Source organism: Chenopodium quinoa, unplaced genomic scaffold (assembly GCF_001683475.1).
Source record: "Chenopodium quinoa cultivar QQ74 unplaced genomic scaffold, ASM168347v1, whole genome shotgun sequence".
In the NCBI taxonomy this organism is placed as follows: domain Eukaryota; kingdom Viridiplantae; phylum Streptophyta; class Magnoliopsida; order Caryophyllales; family Amaranthaceae; genus Chenopodium; species Chenopodium quinoa.
Genome location: NW_018744445.1, coordinates 42,433 through 61,785, shown reverse-complemented (window position 1 = coordinate 61,785; position 19,353 = coordinate 42,433). Strand labels below are relative to the sequence as shown.

General features: G+C 37.1%; 1 protein-coding gene and 1 long non-coding RNA gene across 2 annotated transcripts; both read left to right on the top strand.

The window, feature by feature from the left end:
- Positions 1–352: 352 nt before the first annotated feature.
- On the top strand, positions 353–7,116 carry LOC110696993. Its single transcript, XR_002506450.1, has 4 exons — positions 353–402; positions 1,560–1,648; positions 2,499–2,558; positions 6,868–7,116. It is a non-coding gene; the product is annotated as an uncharacterized LOC110696993 (long non-coding RNA).
- Positions 7,117–16,028: 8,912 nt separating this feature from the next.
- LOC110696989 lies at positions 16,029–18,666 on the top strand. Its single transcript, XM_021874327.1, has 4 exons — positions 16,029–16,081; positions 16,735–17,923; positions 18,007–18,144; positions 18,262–18,666. Exons 1-4 carry the CDS (start codon positions 16,029–16,031, stop codon positions 18,664–18,666), a joined length of 1,785 nt encoding a protein of 594 aa, XP_021730019.1.
- Positions 18,667–19,353: the final 687 nt, after the last annotated feature.

Here is a 19,353-nt window from a genome sequence, read left to right as displayed (position 1 = left end):
GAAAAGGGATTTGCCACCGGTTCAACCCAAACCGGTGGGAAAAGTGTATTTCCAAACGGTTCGAACCGGTGCCCAAATTAAAAAAAAAAAACCCGCCTTAATTCGTGAAATACTCTTCTTCTTCCTTCAGTTATTTCATTCCCCTGCTTTCCCCTTCAATTAATCTTCCTTCTCTCGTTCTCGCCTACCCTAACCATTGCTCTCCTTCACGCATACGTCCGAATTTTCACCATAGTTGTCCTCCATTGAAGCGTATTCTGGGCTTTCTCACCTCCATTGTCGCGCAACTCCTCTCTTTCTTTCCATATACAGCTCTCCTCCATTGAAGCGCATTCTGTCGAGCTTTCTGACCTCCATTGAAGCGCATTCCGAGCTTTCCAACTCCATTGTAGCAGCTTTGAGGTAGGTAAATTTCGTGGTCTTCCTAATTTTATCTATTGCATAGCTTCGTAATCTAGGGTTAGTCGTTGATTTAGGGTATTCTGTTTGAGTGTTGTAAGTTTTGTAAGTTGTACTACACAGCCTTATTCATGCAGTAACAAAGAAGCTGTCAATTTTCATTTTCGTAAAATAATCTTCTCTACTATGTTACCCTTCCTCTCTCATTACTTTTCTTCTAATTTTAAGGTTTGATCAAGAAAAAGAATCTCTGCCTAATTACTAAGGGTTACTTTTCTTCTAATTTTCTTTGTGGTTTGCTTTGAGATTTTGGGTGGATTATGTTGTAACAATTGGGTTGGGTTGAGGTCAAACCCTCTATTACTGTTAGTTATACTTCCTCTTTCAGGATTCATGATTGAAGTGGGTATTTCCTGACCTTTACCATTGTTTCATAAATTACAAACATTGACTTCCTCAACTTATTAGCTAGTACATGATGTTAGATAACAGTTGGTAAATTTTGCTCTGACAATAGATGAATGATAAATCTCTCCTGAATTGCCATTGAATGTTATAGGAGGATTTCTGACATAATTCATGCCCTCTTCTACTGACTTCTGTTTTGTATGTGTCATGGAAATAACTGACTTTGCTGCAATGGTTGTTGGGAAATTGCTAATTAACTACATTTGATCTCTTTTATATAATTAACAAGAATTTTGGACTACATATGTGATTTAGTAGCAGTATTCTGTTTATAGATGGAGGACAAACTAATGTAAGTGTTGTTGTTATTGCTATGAAGCATTGGAATTGTGGGGATGATATATCATACGAAGATATTGTTTCGGGCTTGAAATTGAGCATAATGGAGGGTCTGCTTATAATTCCTATGTATTAATAATTGTTCTGCATTTTTTTGAAGAGATGCTCATTTGAATTGCCCACTTATTAAATTTAGTTTAAAAGAGATAGCTTTTACGCTATTCGTCTTCCCATATTATCCTTTTTCAAAAAGTAGTTCATTTGAAGTGTATTTTAACAAATTAAATTGCTCTGAATCTACTTACCTACCATTCATTGGTGTGTTACACTCCTTGTTCAGTTTCCTAAACTAGGATGTTTTTAGAATTGTTTCTGACTATACTAATAGATTACCATTTCATTAATGTCTGCAGTTATCAAGCTTAAAGATTCGGGCACGAAGACCCCATTCATTGCTGAAGCTTGTATCTTGCGGAAAGTGTCTCTCTTTCAGGTCGCCAAGGTAAATGACTGTAACGGCTATTGAGGCTTCTCTGTGCATCTGTAATTGTCTTTTTAAAATTCCTCTGTCATCTAGTTGCGTATAAAAATTATTACTTTTATAAAAAAATGACATTTCAATGGGGTGAGATCCCACCAATTTTACTCGAACTCTTTGTGATTTCATTTCTTTCTCTGTATGTTTATCATTCTAAAATACCTGATATAGTAATGCTCTTTTGTACACAATAGGTTCCCAGATAAGAATGTTGGTCAGTTTCCAATGGCATGTGTAGTGAGGAAAGCTGGTAGTAACTTATCAGAGCATGAAAGCATGGATTTTGTAGCAAAACAGGTGAGCTGAAAGGCCAGAGAGCATGAAACAGTTGTTAGGTGTTTTTAAACTTACCCACACTTATGAACTTATTATCTAAGTTATTAACCCTTATTTGAACTAATTAAAACTTATTATTCCTTCTTTCACACTTATTAACTCTTACAGAAAATCAATATTTGAACTTGGTTAGCGCTTATATCTAATTTTTACTTATCTTGGATGGGAAACATAGAGTAGAGTACAAGTTGGGATGTATAAGGAGACACGCAAAGGTCAAGCTGTGTTTCCATTTTGTTAATTCAAAGTTGTATGAAATAATTTAACTTTTCGTGGTGTAGGTCGCTCCTTACAAAACTTACACATAACAGTAGATTTAAACTAATAAATTAGTGAAATTTCATTATTTACTCAAAAATTTAAAAAAATTAGTGATTAGCAATTGTTAGTTTGATTAATGATGTGTTATTCTTTAGCAATGTATGTAGGTATTATTTACTTACTAACTTTTGTTTTTTCTTTTTAATTTTTTTTATAGATTCATATGTGAATTGAAGCACAAGTTTAGCTTGAAGACTACAAATTTAGCTCAATTGTGGTATGAATTATAAACTTAGTCTATGTTTCTTTTTCTTGATTCATGATGAAAGTTTTCTCATGCTATTACAACTTGTGTATTGTTTAATGACAAATTAATACAACAATATATAAATGCTTGCATCATCATATGCCTAGATACCCGTTCAAGGCTTTCTCATTAGGAGAAAGTCTTAAATAGTCCCCGGTTGGGACTGTTCTTGAACGTTTACTCTCACTTAGGTGGTGAATGTATGTCTTCTTTTTTCGATTTTAAGGAACATCTTGGCTTAGCATTTCCTCGATCACCATGTTCTCTGGGTACATATGTGGGTAAGTTATTACCTACATCGTGTACTTGGAGAACTGGGGGGAAATGCTGCCGGATTTTCCTTAAAATTGGAAAGTCGACATACATTCACTAGTGAGAGTAAACGTTCAAGGATGGGTTAGGTTGGAGTGATAAGGACCCTTTGGAAGCATATATGCATTATTGTATCTATATGAATATTATATGCATGGTGTGTGTTTGAATTTGATTTACATATATAATAGATGTAGCAATTATACATTATTCGTAATATGTTGCCATGTTTAGAGGCAATTTACTTAATGGAGAAGGATCGTGGCTGGATGTATGGTAGACGTGATACATTGGAATTCTTTGATGAGGTTCAAGAGTTTTGTGAGAGGGCTTCATCTTATCAGCGTATAATGGGTTTCGATTGCCTCTATTGTCCTTGTGTTGATTGTAATAATGTGAAGGTGGTTAATAGTGTTGATATCATTAGAGATCATGTAGTTTGTCGCGGGTTTAGGCTTAAATACCATGTGTGGATTTGGCACGGTGAAGAAGGAGAGTACAATGGGGATGTTATTGGGAATAATGTGCATGATGATAGAAGCAATGATAATCGTGTGGACGAGGAATACAAGAATGATGAATTTGAGGTTGATAATGGTGATGAGGATGGATTTGATGATGATCAGGTGGATGAGGTGGAGGATGAAGGGGTGAATGAAATGATGCGTGGTGTTGAAGGTGACGTGTTTGAGTCGTTATCGGAGGCTTCTAAAAAGCCTTTGTATCTTGGGTGCAAAAAATACTCCAAACTATCTGCTGTGCTAACACTGTTTAACATTAAGTCGAAGCATGGGTGGACGGATAACAGTTTTACGTCTTTGTTGACCGTGTTAAGTGAGATGTTTCCTGACGGGAATGAAATTCCTAAGTCATACTATTATGCAAAGAAGCTCATGTGTCCATTTGGTTTGGAGTATAAGAAGATACATGCATGTCCTAATGATTGTATTCTTTATCGAAAATGAATATGAACAATTGAGGAGTGTCCACGATGCAAGAAGTTGCGCTACAAGCGCATGAGTTGCAATGCTGGTACGAAGGGACCTCCTGCGAAGGTGTTGTGGTATCTTCCCATCATTCCAAGGTTTAAGCGTCTTTTCTCAACACCAAAAGACACAAAAAATTTGAGGTGGCATGCAGAGGGAAGAAAGAAAAACAGAATGCAGAAGCATCCAGCCGACTCTCGCAATGGAAGAACATTGATATGAAATTTGGTGAATTTGGTGATGAAGTCAGAAATTTAAGGCTTGGGTTGTGCACGGACGGGATGAATCCATTTGGCACTCTTAGTACCCAACACAGCACATGGCCGGTACTTTTAGTGATCTACAATTTGCCTCCTTGGTTGTGCATGAAATGTAAGTATGTAATGCTTTCACTACTAATAACTGGGCCAAGGCAACCTGGAAATGATATAGATGTTTATCTTGCGCCACTTGTTGATGATTTGAGAAAGATGTGGGAAGAAGGGGTTTTTGTGTATGATGCTCATAAGAATGAGATGTTCACATTGCGTGCAGCTCTCATGTGGACCGTTAATGATTTTCCTGCATATGTCTGGGTACAAGAACAAAGGAAAAAAAAGCATGCCCCATTTGTATTGATGACACCCCAAGCATACACCTTGACAATTTTCACAAAGAGGTGTATGTGCGGACTCGAAGGTTGCTAAGGCGCAATCACCCATACCGTAGGCAGAAAAAGGCTTTCGATGGGAAAGCAGAAAAGGGGACTGCCCAGGCCATTGACTGGTGAGGAGGTTTATGCTTGAGTTAAGGGTATACGAACAATATTTGGGAAAACAGAAAAAGTTGCGGACGCAACTGCTCTCTTTAAAAAAGAATCAATCTTTTGGAAGCTTCCGTACTGGAAAGAACATGATATTAGGCACTGTCTTGATGTAATGCATATAGAGAAGAATGTGTGTGATGCTCTTGTGGGAACGCTGATGAATATTCAAGGCAAACAAAGGATGGAAAGGGTGCCCGGTTAGATTTGAAAAAGATGGGGGTTCGTCCAGAATTGTGGGCTCCAGAAAAGGTTAGAAAGGGAAATGAACAGGAAAAGAGAGATGAAACGAGTTCGAAACAAGGAAAGGGGAAGAGCAAGGGAAAAGGAAAGTCCACAGATGCGTTGAAGAAGAATTATGATGGAAAAGCAAAGGATGCCAAGGCTTATTTACCTCCGGCTTGCTACACATTGTCAAGGGTAGAAAAACGGATGTTTTGTGCATGTCTGTACGGCATTAAGGTTCCATCAGGGTATGGATCTAACATGAAAAGATTTGTATCCTTAAATGGAGAATTGAATCTGTTAAGTATGAAATCCCATGATTGTCATGTTCTTATGCAAGTATTCCTACCAATTGCAATACGTGGTATTTTACCGAAGCACGTGAGGGAAGCTATTACAAGCCTCTGTTCTTTTTTTAACACAATATGCAGCAAAGTGCTTGATCCTCATACACTTGATGCTTTGCAGGCGGATGTGGTTGTGACTTTGTGCAAATTTGAGATGTACTTCCCACCCTCATTTTTTGACATAATGGTGCATCTTATTCTTCATTTGGTGCGTGAAATTAAGTTGTGCGGTCCAGTGTTTATGAGGTGGTGCTATCCTTTTGAAAGACACATGGGCACATTGCTAAATAAGGTAAGGAATCGAGCTCACTCGGAAGGAAGTATGATTCAAGGGATCGTGGGTGAGGAGATTGGTAATTATGTGGCCGACTATATAGCTATTGCTGAACCTATTGGTTTTCCTTCTTCTCGACATGAAGGGAGACTTGATGGTCAGGGCACAATCGGGTCGAAACGAATGTCACCTGACCGAGATAAGTTCTTACAAGCACACCTATATATGTTGCACCATGTTGCAGATGTTCACCCATACTTAGATGAGCACATGGCTAGTTTGCGTGCTGAATTTCCATCGAAAGGTGAAAGGGAATTGATGCATTTGCATAATAAGAGGTTTGTGAGTTGGTTTCGTGATCGAGTGATGGGTAGAATCGATGAGAGTGTCAGTGATACAGTAAGGTGGCTTGCTTATGGTCCTAAGGATGATGTTCGCTCATTTGAGGGATATGACATAAATGGGTACAGTTTTTGGACTGAGCGTCAAGATTTGAAATCTTCCTCGACCCAAAACAGTGGTGTGACGCTTGTGGCATCGTCAAGGGAGTTTGCAAGTGCTAAGGATAAATCACCCGTTGATGTAGAGCTGTCATACTACGGTCGCATTCAAGAAATATGGGAGCTTGATTATTGTAGCTTCACGGTTGCTCTTTTCCGGTGTAAATGGGTTGATAATATCAGGCGTAACGTCAAATATGATGACTTTACTCTTGTAGATCTTAGCCACCTAAATGACAGTGCGGAACCATTCATCCTTGCATCTCAAGCTAAGCAAGTGTTTTACGTAACTGACCCAGCAGATATGAAATGGTCTATTGTGTTAGCCGGCAAAAGAAGAATCCTAGGCATTGGAGATGTCGAGGATGAGGAAGAATATGATGCGTTTGATGACTCGGCACCTTTCACTGTTCCTAGACCTGTTGTACCAAATTACATAGACGACCAAACCAATTATGTACGATTAGACCACAACGAAGGAATATTAGAATGAGGTACTATTTTTCAGCATTTTTGCAAATTTAGGCATTGAAAGTATTATCAAATGAAAAGTTAGGTGAAAATGAATTAATTATCTGTCATAAGTATTATTAAATGACAGGTTAGGTGAAAATGAATTAAAGTGTTAATTTACTTGCCCATTTTTCACATTTTCTTTTAATTAAATGAAGTAATTTTTAAAACATTTGAAATATGGAATAAAAACGACCTACACTTGTCTATTTTCTATGTTGATTTGTATTATAATTAAGCAATTTATATTTGATTTTATAAATTTACCTTACAAATGTATTTATATTACAGCTAATAACGTGTTATGTTTGTTATGGCAGGTGATTACATCTCATGGCGGACGATCAGGACCGTATTTATGTCGAGGATGTAGAGGATGATGATGATGATTTCTCTGAGGATGAGGATGGTGATGAGCTGTATGATGTGAACAAGGAAGCCTGATTTGGGTGAGACAGAAGATCAGGCTCAGGATGAGTTCGAGCGTAGGTTGGATGAATTTGAAATTTCGGCTGAACTAGCGCCTCCTATTGAAAATGCAGTTGCTGAGACGGTTGGTGAGAACGCTACTTCCCACAATCTAAGCCAAGGAAAAGTGGAGGAGGTGTGAGGGCACCGGCTAAGAAAAAGGTGAGGGGTCCGACGACAAGTTTCAAGAAACTCGTCGGTCCAATGGTCCTGGAGTACGATAAGGCGGGCCAACCTGTAGGAAAATTCCGTCGTCCATATGCTATTCACGTTGGCCTTTGTGCGTGTAAAATCCCAATAACACTTCGTATGCGGGAAGTACCTCCAGGCTTGATTGACACCTTTTGGAATGATACAAGGGCAAGTGTTTTATTTGCATATTTACACAATTATAAAAACCTTTACTTTAATGTTATGTAAAAGGGGAAACTTATAATCGACTTTGTTTGTGCTTGCAGAGTTTGTTTAATATTCCTAATGATCCCGCCAAGCGAAGGGTGTTTGAATCTTTGCTAGCCGAAAGATTCAGAGGCTTCAAGACCGTATTAGTCCGTGGTTGGATCACAAAGACTGTTGTGAACAAACCAAAGAAGAAGAAAGGCAATGATGCTGAAGTCATCTATGAAGAGCTACTCCCATGGCAAAAATGGCCAAACATATCGAAGGATGATTGGGAAGCTTTTTTTATTCAACAAAGTACAAAGGAAGCAATTGTAAGTTTAAGTAAATTTGATTACAATTGTATAATATATTAACTTTTTTGAAGTAATGATACTAACAATTCTAATTACGTAGGAACCGAGGGAGCAAAATTCCAAAAATGCAAAGATGAAGCAATACACCCAATGTATGGGGTGCAAGACATTTGGTGAATGTAGGGAAAGGTGGGTCAACGAAGGAGTATACCCCACTTCGCTACTAAAGTCCTCCGAAGGATCCTCTGCTTCCACGATCACTACGCTGGTGACTCGTGCCAGTGATTTCTTCTGTTCACTTCATGCGCGTGACAAGAAGACCGGAAAATGGGCCATCAAGGCTCCGGAAACCAAAGAAATGGCAGATAAGCTCGTAAGCAACTATGAACTTGTGAACTCTATGAATCTCTTGCATAAATATCATTTATGGATGCTATGAATCTTATTTAACCACAAACAAAAAACTATACTTATGATGCCTTTCTTTTTTCTTTTGCTACAGATTGAACACACTGAAGAACTGGTTGAAGGCAAGCTCGTCCCAAGTGTAGAAAAAGACCCTTTCACCTTGGCTTTAGGAAAGCCCTACCATCCAGGACGGGTAGTAGGTGCAGGTGGGTCATTGCTATGATGGGAAAAAGTGATGGGTCCAGAGTATACCAAATCAGGAAGTTCCCGAGCAAGTGTTAACTCACCTCATGACTTGGTTTCCACGATGGCATCAATTAAGGAACAAGTCCGCAACGAGCTCGTAGGTGAATTTAACGCTTGGGCGAAGAAAATGAACTTACCGAGCTTGCCTTTCCCCTCGAGTACACCTGTCGACTCATGTAGTCACCCAAAAGGAAAAGGGGAAGATGTTATACATGGAAACGATGATATACATGAGGTAGTTTCAAAACTATTAGTTTTGGCATATTGAGTTAGTGGTATCTAAGGTGGCATTAATTTATTTCTTGTTGCAAGGTGGTACGCCTACACATGCGGACTCCAGGGAGCTCGATAATCCAACACATCATCATTTTCTAGATTTATAGGTGATTTTGTTTTGTTCTATCTTAGTGAATATGGGCACATTATCAATTGTGTAGGAAACGACCCCTTATGATATGTTTGGTTCTAATAAATGATCTTTCAAATTGGTGTAGGAAGAGACCCGTTGTGCACTTCTACACCCGGACGAATCTGGAGCTTTGCTTGTGGTTGCATATGGTAGTGCACAACCGGCCGAACAAGGTATGGTCCATTTGCGACCGCTTAGGCCACAACACTACTCGGTTGGGATCAATTCTGTTATTACCGGGTTCGAGGACATCCTAATACCGGTGCCCGTAGAGGAGGATGAGTTTACTACACTTTGGGCGGCAAAAGGTACTTTTGTGCAGTGGCCATGTACTTGGGTAAGGTTGATGAACCAGGTAATTAAGATTTTGGGTTCGCTCTTTACTTTATGCCCGGTTGTCTTCAAAAGAGTTAGATGGATTTGTCTTTTCTAACTAATTGCGTGATTTATTGTATTAGATTTTGCAAAAAAGACAAACTTCAAAGAGGAGGGTGGAACAACCTATAAGCATTGATCAACCGGTGGCAAAAAAGAGGAGTGAACAAGGGTCGGACAGTGAAAAAGGGTCGAAGAAGAACTCTTCGAGAGGTTCAAAGCTACTCCACTTGTTGATGACACGGTCCTTCAAACGCTGTCTAAAGATTTAACTTTTCTACACAACCGTGTTAGTATGTTGCCTAGTGACACTCCCATTCAAGTGCCACTACCTAAGGAAATGTTCCACTTTGATGAGGATGCAGTGGCATGGCTTAACAAAGAAGATGTGAAGGAATTTCTAAGTGGTTCAATGCTTAACATTTCCCTCGTTCAAACATTCATGAGGTAATTTAATGCCGCTTATATCATGTTATTCAGATTAGTGGTGATTGTCATTTAATTTTCAATTAATATTTTGTTATCATCCATGCAGAGCTCTACAGGAGCACTTACTTGAGATTGATTCTCCGTGTCAAGTAGGGTAGTTATGCCCCGAGCAAATCTCCACTACTAGAATCTTAGGCAACTACCCTGACGTGTCGTACTATGTTGAACGGGGTATCAAGGAATCATTGCGTGCGGGTGACGAGTTCATATTCGCCCCATGTTTTGAGGAGTACGTTTGACCATTATGTCAAATTTATTTGTTTCCCCTAATTATATGTTGTACATGGCTAATTATTGATTTGTTTGTGTATTGTGAATTTATGTAGTGCACATTGGACCATGCTGGTGATTTGTGTTCCCAGTAACACCATCTTCCTTTTTGATTTCAGCTCGATTGCCTCATCTGAAAAAGCTCCTCGTGAAGTCTATACTGCGAAAGTAAATATAGCTATCTAGTGTTGATTATCCTTACTTAACTCATTTATTATATTAGTCATACTAATCAAGTTTGAACTTACTTTTCTATAGTGTTATGAAGAAGATAAATTGTCGAGCTCCTCAAGGTCCCACATGGAAATCACCAATGGTAATGCTACATGATTTTGTGATTTTCATAATAAACAATGCGTAAGATGTTGCTAATTTTTTATGCATGTTTGATTCATTTACTGTGTTCCTATGCTAGTGCGCACAACAAGATAACGGAGTTGATTGCGGACTATACGTGATGAGATTCATGTTGGACATACTGAGTCATTCTATAGATGCACAACAGCTTGATGAGGTATGCGTCTTAAAACCCTTGATAAGAGAAAACCCTTGAATTGTTCTTTTAATGTGATTTCAAACTCTAGCTTCCTCTAACTAGGTATTAATGACTTGTTAAGAGAAAGAGTGAGCTAATTTGATTAAAAATATAGAAAATAGGCATACAAGTAGTGATATAGGCCTTATTCGGACCAATTAGGTTCAAATTGCGTCCTAAAATAATTCAAATGCTCTTTTAATGTGATTTCAAGCCTTAGCTGCATCTAACTAGGTAATAATGACATGTTAAAAGAAATAATGAGTTGATTTGATAAGAAGTGTAGAAAATAGGCATACAAGTAGTGATATAGGCCTTATTCGGGCCATTTAGGTTGAAATTGCGTCCTAAAATCATTCAATTGCTCTTTTAATGTGATTTCAAGCCTTAGCTGCCTCTCGCTAGGTAATAATGACATGTTAAAAGAAAGAATGAGTTGATTTGATAAGAAGTGTAGAAAATAGGCATACAAGTAGTGATATAGGCCTTATTCGGGCCATTTAGGTTGAAATTGCGTCCAAAAATCATTCAATTGCTCTTTTAATGTGATTTCAAGCCTTAGCTGCCTCTAAATAGGTATTAATGACATGTTAAAAGGAAGAATGAGCTAATTTGATAAGAAGTGTAGAAAATAGGCATACAAGTAGTGATATAGGCCTTATTCGGGCCATTTAGGTTGAAATTGCCCCCTAAAATCAATCAATTGCTCTTTTAATGTGATTTCAAGCCTTATCTGTCTCTCACTAGGTAATAATGACATGTTAAAAGAAATAATGAGTTGATTTGATAAGAAGTGTAACAAATAGGCATACAAGTAGTGATATAGGCCTTATTCGGGCCATTTAGGTTGAAATTGCGTCCTAAAAATCATTCAATTGCTCTTTTAATGTGATTTCAAGCCTTATCTGCCTCTAACTAGGAATTAATGACATGTTAAGAGGAAGAATGAGCTAATTTGATAAGAAGTGTAGAAAATAGGCATACAAGTAGTGATATAGGTCTTATTCGGGCCATTTAGGTTGAAATTGCGTCCTAAAATCATTCAAATGCTCTTTTAATGTGATTTCAAGACATATCTGTCTCTCACTAGGTAATAATGACATGTTAAAAAAAAATAATGAGTTGATTTTTTAAGAAGTGTAGAAAATAGGCATACAAGTAGTGATATAGGCCTTATTCGGGCCATTTAGGTAGAAATTGCGTCCCAAAATTGTTCAATTGCTCTTTTAGTGTGATTTCAAGCCTTAGCAGCCTCTAACTAGGTATTAGTGACATGTTAAGATGAAGAATGAGCTGCATTGATAAGAAGTGTAGAAATTAGGAATACAAGTAGTGATATAGGCCTTATTCAGGCCATTTAGGTTGAAATTGCGTCCTAAAATTATTCAATTGCTCTTTTAATGTGATTTCTAGACTTAGATTCCTCTCACTAGGTAATAATGACATTTTAAAATAAATAATGAGTTTATTTGATAAGAGGTGTAGAGAATAGGCATACAAGTACTGATATAGGCCTTATTCGGGCCATTTAGCTTGACATTGCGTCCTAAAATCATTCAATTGCTCTTTTAATGTGTTTTAAAGCCTTAGCTGCCTCTAACTAGGTATTAATTACATGTTAAGGGGAAGAATGAGCTAATTTGATTAAAAATGTACAAAATAGGCATATAAGTAGTGATATAGGCCTTATTCGGGCCATTTAGGTTGAAATTCCGTCCTAAAATCATTCAGTTGCTCTTTTAATGTGATTTCAAGTCTTAGCTGCCTCTAATTAGGTAATAATGACATGTTAAAAGGAAGAATGATCTAATTTGATAAACAATGTAGAAAATAGGCATACAAGTAGTGAAATAGGCCTTATATGGGCCATTTAGGTTGAAATTGCGTCCTAAAATCATTCAAATGCTCTTTTAATGTGATTTCAAGCCATATCTGCCTCTCACTAGGTAATAATGACATGTTAAAAGAAAGAAAGAGTTGATTTTTTAAGAAGTGTAGAAAATAGGCATACAAGTAGTGATATAGGCCTTATTCGGGCCATTTAGGTTGAAATTGCGTCCTAAAATCATTCAATTGTTCTTTTAATGTGATTTCAAGCCTTAGCTGCCTCTAACTAGGTATTAATGATATGTTAAGAGGAAGAATCATCTAATTTGATAAGAAGTGTAGAAAATAGGAATACAAGTAGTGATATAGGCCTTATTCATGCCAATTAGGTTCAAATTGCGTCCTAAAATTATTCAATTGCTCTTTTAATGTGATTTCTAGCTTTAGCTGCCTCTCACTAGGTAATAATGACTAGTTAAAAGAAATAATGAGTTGATTTGATAAGAAGTGTAGAAAATCGGCATACATGTAGTGATATAGGCCTTATTTAGGTTGAAATTGTTTCTAAAATCATTCAATTGCTCTTTTAATGTGTTTTCAAGCCTTAGCTTCCTCTAACTAGGTATTAATTACATGTTAAGAGGAATAATGAGCTAATTTGATTAAAAATGTAGATAATAGGCATACAAGTAGTGATATAGGCCTTATTCGGGCCAATTAGGTTGAAATTGCGTCCTAAAACCATTCAATTGCTTTTTTAATATGTTTTCAAGCATTTTCTGCCTCTAACTAGGTATAAATTACATGTTAAGAGGAAGAATGAGCTAATTTGTTTAAAAATGTAGAAAATAGGCATACAAGTATTGACATAGGCCTTATTCGGGCCATTTAGGTTGAAATTGCATCCTAAAATCATTCAAATGCTCTTTTAATGTGATTTCAATCCATATCTGCCTCTCACTAGGTAATAAAGACATGTTAAAAGAAAGAATGAGTTGCTTTTTAAAGAAGTGTAGAAAATGGGCATACAAGTGGTGATATAGGCCTTATTCGGGTCATTTAGGTTGAAATTGCGTCCTAAAATCATTCAATTGCTCTTTTAATGTGATTTCAAGCCTTAGCTGCCTCTAACTAGGTATTAATGACATGTTAAAAGGAAAAATGAGCTAATTTGATAAGAAGTGTAGAAAATAGGCATACAAGTAGTGATATAGGCCTTATTCGGGCCATTTAGGTTGAAATTGCGTCCTAAAATCATTCAAATGCTCTTTTAATGTGATTTCAAGCCATATCTGCCTCTCACTAGGTAATAATGACATGTTAAAAGAAAGGATGAGTTGATTTTTTAAGAAGTGTAGAAAATAGGCATACAAGTAGTGATATAGGCCTTATTCGGGCCATATAGGTTGAAATTGCGTCCTAAAATCATTCAATTGCTCTTTTAATGTGATTTCAAGCCTTAGCTGCCTCTAACTAGGTATTAATGACATGTTAAGATGAATAATGAGCTAATTGATAAGAAGTGTAGAAAATAGGAATACAAGTAGTGATATAGGCCTTATTCAGGCCATTTAGGTTGAAATTGCGTCCTAAAATTATTCAATTACTCTTTTAATGTGATTTCTAGACTTATCTGCCTCTCACTAGGTAATAATGACATGTTAAAAGAAAGAACGAGCTAATTTGATAAGATGTGTAGAAAATAGGCATACAAGTAGTGATATAGGCCTTATTCGGGCCATTTAGGTTGAAATGGCGTCCTAAAATCATTCAATTGCTCTTTTAATGTGATTTCAAGCCTTAGCTGCCTCTCGCTAGGTAATAATGACATGTTAAAAGAAAGAATGATTTGATTTGATAAGAAGTGTAGAAAATAGGCATATGAGTAGTGATATAGGCCTTATTCGGGCCATTTTGGTTGAAATTGCGTCCTAAAATCATTCAAATGCTCTTTTAATGTGATTTCAATTCTTAGCTGCCTCTAATTAGGTAATAATTACATGTTAGAAGAAAGAATGAGCTAATTTGATAAACAATGTAGAAAATAGGCATACAAGTAGTGATATAGGCCTTATTCGGGCCATTTAGGTTTAAATTGCGTCCTAAAATCATTCAATTGCTCTTTTAATGTGATTTTAAGCCTTAGCTGCCTCTCACTAGGTAATAATGACATGTTAAAAGAAAGAATGAGTTGATTTGATAAGAAGTGTAGAAAATAGGCAAAGTGGTAGTCATATTAGTCTTATTTAGGCCATTTTGATTCAAATTGTGTCTAAAAACTCTTGAATTGCTCTTTTAATGTGGTTTCAAGCCTTAGCTGACTATAATAAGTAATATTGACATGTTTCAAGAAAGAATGAGTTGTTTTTCTAAGAAATGTAGAAAATAGGTGAAGTAGTAGTCATATAGGCCTATGTATTAATATTTTCCTAACTTAAATTGTAAATGTATTTTTACATACATAACCTAAGTAATCAATTCTAGCTAATATCATTTTTGTTTAGCCAAGTTTTGCAAGGTACAGAAAGGAGGTCCATTGACGAGCAAAGAGCTGAATGAATTTCGAGACATGTTAGCGTCTTTCATCACATATAATTTAATTTGAACTTGTTAACTAATACATTAATTATTAGTATTGTTTGTAAATATAACACCTTTTAATTAATGAGTTGTAAAAGCTATATGACACTTCATTGTATCGCATTTAGGATTATTAATTAATATTTATGTATTGTTGTTATTATTTCAATGTAAAAATTATTATATTATCAGTATTTTTAATAATATAATAATAATAATAATAATAATAATAATAATGGTAATAATAATAATAATAATAATAATAATAATAATAATATATATTGATGGCAGAATTAATACAGGATGTGCAGGTTTTTAATTATTATTAGGAAATTTTGAAAATAACCACCCAAAAAAGAGTCACTTTTAAATTTAACCACCCAAAAAAAAATAAAAAGTAACCACCCATTAAATTAAATTTTCACACAGATGACCACCCATTTTGAAAATTTGGTGGACATTTAAGACATTGGGCCCACCATAACTTATTTCCCTCCTTTTTTTTCGTTCTATTTCGACTTCCCTCACAGTTGAACTTCCAGAAGTTATTGTCAGTTGCTTCTTGGTTGAATTTCTCAGAAAAATCTCAAAAAAATTTGTTTAATCTATTTTGCGCTCTCTGTGTATTCATAATTTATCAAAAATTGGGGAATTTAAAACCCTAATTAGTGGTGGAAACCCTAAATTTTTCTCTGAAACAAAGGACTTGCTCGTGGGTGATTGCGCGCCATCTGTTTGGGTGTTTGCTGGAGACCAGTAGTGTGGGGCAGGAACCTGACAATTGCAGTGTACAATGGCGACATCAGAGGTAATGTATTCTGTTCCTTGTCTTTAATTGTGAAAGCTGTTGATTGTTGATGGTATAATTGCAAATATGTGCAAAGTTAGGGTTCATTATGTAGTTCATTGAATTAATTAAAGTAGGTCAATTATTGTTGAATACTTTATGTATGTTGGTAGGACAGTGATATAGGGATATGTTTTTTTACAATATGCCCAATACATTGCTTTTTTTTAATGCTGGTTTGTTTAGTGGTAGTTGAATTGTTTAATGATGTTTTGAGGACAATTAGTTTTGGGATTAGTTTGTTGCTGCTATTTTGAACACATTGCATTATGTATGTTTACTTCTGATATGGGGATTAGTGAGGCATTTGGTGTTGTGTACATGTATTGATAATGGCTTATGATATGCACAAATTGCTGTTGAAAATGAATTTGTGGATGTTAAGGTTAGATTAGGGGTGGGTTTGTGAATAAAAAAATAAAGGGAAAGACTTTGTGTGGGTATGATGGTGGCTCTGAATATTGGAGGTACAAGTGCAGACTGAGTGAGATGTCAGTCAACTTGTTAGGGAATCTTGCATTTGGGGCTTTGTAAAGTTAGATTTGCATGTGCCTAGCATGTGGAACATTTGGTATAAAAAAAAAAGGGGAAGAGTTGGTCAACTAGTAAACAAGAAATAGTTACTAATGATGATGTGAGGGGGTTTTTGGAGACAAAGACCAAGGATGGGTTTGTTGTAGTATATTGTACTACCCAAGACAGTCAAAGAAAAGCAGTGAAGCCCAGTAAACTTAGGAGAAGCCCAAGGTTTAAGCAGCAATTGGGAAATAAAGAGAATGATGGGAAACAAAACCAAAAAAAAAGGGGCTAGGGTTGGAAAGCAAAGTGAAAAAACAACAAGAAAGCAATTGTTTTCAGAGAGTGTGAAAGGGAAGAAGAAGCAAGGTGAAGAAGAAGGCACATCTGGGGGAAGTAGGGTGAAGGGAAAGGGAAAGGTACTGGGAAAGGGTAAAACACAGGGGAAAAGGAAAGGGAAAAAAAAAAAAGAGAGGTTGACAGTGAGTTGTTTGATTCAGAAACTGGATCTGGTTCTTCAAGCTCTGACTGCCCTGATACTGACATAGAGTGGGTAGTAGGGGAAGATGAGGAGACTGATATTGGAGATGGTCTTAACAGCACAATTAACAACATCATTGATGAGGTGAATGCAAGTCTCCAAACTGAGCAACAAAGGGTTGAATATGAAGTGCAGAACAATGATGATCTGCTTGAAAGTGAACTGTTGAGCAAAGAAGTTGTTGTGCAGGGAGAGTTCACTTCTGACAGTGAGGAGTTGGATAGCCCGAAAGGGTCTGATGATGAGCAGGATGATTGTCCACGGTTTCATGCATCAACAAACTTCAAGAAGGCCATTCAATTTGTGAAAGGACAGAAGTTTCTTAATAACAAAGTGCTCAGGAAAGCTTTGAAGCAGCATGCCATTGAGAACGGGTATGAATACTGGTATTTGCACAATGACAACAGCAAAATAACAACACAATGTAGAAGAAAATGTAAATGCAAATGGAATAAAAAAAGAACTAGGCTGCCTATGTGCACATGTGTTGGGGGGAGTAAATGCCATTTTAAGGTTGTGGCTAGGAGGTCTGTGAACCAGGATTTTTGGCAGATTAAGAGTCTACATTTGAAGCACAAGTGTGTAAGGGTTAGAAGCAATCTGAATTTGTCTGCTGAATTTTTAGCTGAGAGGTACATTAAGGAGTGGAGAAGTGACCCTGGGTGGAAGCTTAAAAGTTTCAGGAGGAGAGTGTTAGGTGATTTAGGTATTGAAATTAAATATTGTAAAGCTTGGATGGCAAGAGCAAGAGCTAAGCTTATGATATATGGTTCTGCAGCAGAACAGTATGCAAGAGTGTGGGACTATGGGAAGGCTCTCATGCATTACAGCCCTGGTACTGAGTGCAATGTGGTAGTTGATGGATTGGAGCAGATTGAACCACCTCTGTTCTTGAGAATGTTCATACGCCTTGCACCCCTTAGGAAAGGATGCTTGTCTAGTTGCAGACCACTTATTGGGGTTGATGGCTGCCATCTGAAAGGTCCCTATCCTAGTCAAATTTTGGTTGCAGTTGGTAAGGATGGCAATAACAATATTTACCCCATTGCTTGGGCAACAGCTGAAATTAAAAATACAGAAACTTGGGTGTGGTTTCTTGAGAGCTTGATGAAAGCACTGAGAGATGAAGATCAAGGCCTGGGCTATACCTTTATATCTAATAGGCAAAAGGTAAACATAAATACAAATCTAATATGAATGCTTTGTTTATTTTTCATGGCAATTGCCTTATTTGATGTATGCTGTGTGAACAGGGACTGGTAGAAGCTTTGCACCAAGTGGTTCCTTATGCAGACACTAGGTTTTGTGTCAGACATATTTGGGCAAACTTCAAGTTGCAATTTAGTGGCTCAACTTTCAAGGAACTCTTCTGGTCTGAAGCAAGGGCTACAGTATAACACTGGTATGCATAAATACCAAGATATAATTGTATTTCATATTTGTTTGTGACTGGTTGGCATTCTGATTTTTGTGTGTAAATGTGTGTATGGTTTGTCTTGCATTTGTAGTTTGACTTTGAGGTTGTAATGGAGTCAATTAGGTTCTTGTCTAAAGAAGCATTTGAATACCTTTCTGACATTCCAGCCAAACATTGGTCTAGACATGCCTTTAGCACACATCCTAAGTCAAACATGTTGCTCAACAACATTTGTGAAACTTTCAATGCTGTAATGAAAGAAGCTAAGGACAAGCCTATTTTGACTCAAATGGAGTGGCTTAGGAGGTATGTCATGAAAAGAAACAATGACAAATGGGATGCTTATCAGAAAATGGAACGGAAGGTTGTTCCTTATGTGAAGAAGCTTTTTCAGAAGATAGAACCAGCTGCAAGGCATTGCATTGTGCAACTGTCTAGGGGTGACAGTTATGAGGTAGAACACAATTTTGATCTAGTCACAGTGGACTTGATTTAGGCAACATGCACCTGCTTTCATTGGGATCTAACTGGTATCCCTTGTGTCCATGCATATACATGCATCATGGACAAAAGGGCTGATCTAGAAGATTATGTTGATAGTGCTTATCTTGTGTCAACATATATGTTGGCATATAGGCTGGAGATTGCAGCAATGCCTGGTCCACACCATTGGCAAAAGGTGAAGCTTAGGCAACCTCTACCACCAGCCATCAAAATACAGCCAGGTAGGCCTAAATCAAAGAAGAGGAAGTTGGAAAAGGGAGAAATTGGGGGGCAAAAGCAAGAGGGGCAGCAACCACTCAAAAAGAAGGCCACTTTTAAGAATTGTGGCCAGCTAGGCCACTATGCTAAGACCTGCAAAAACCCTCATGTGACACCAGTTGCAGTGTCCTCCCCAAAGAAAGAAGGTGGCAGACCCCATTTGGACACTGATTGGGTCAAAGATCAGAGAAAGAGGAGAGCAGAAAGAGCTTTGAAAAAGGTAATAAGTAAGATTTTAGGGTTTTGTATTTTTGGTTTTTGCAGTCTAGCTTTAATTGCTAACTCTGTAATGTGGTTTACAGAGTGCAGTTGGTGGTACACCTGGTCTTAATAGCATAGGGAGCAAGAAGTTCCCTTAAGAAGAGCAGCAGAGGAAGCAACAACAGCAACATGACAGTCAGCAGAGCCAAGCTGCATCCAC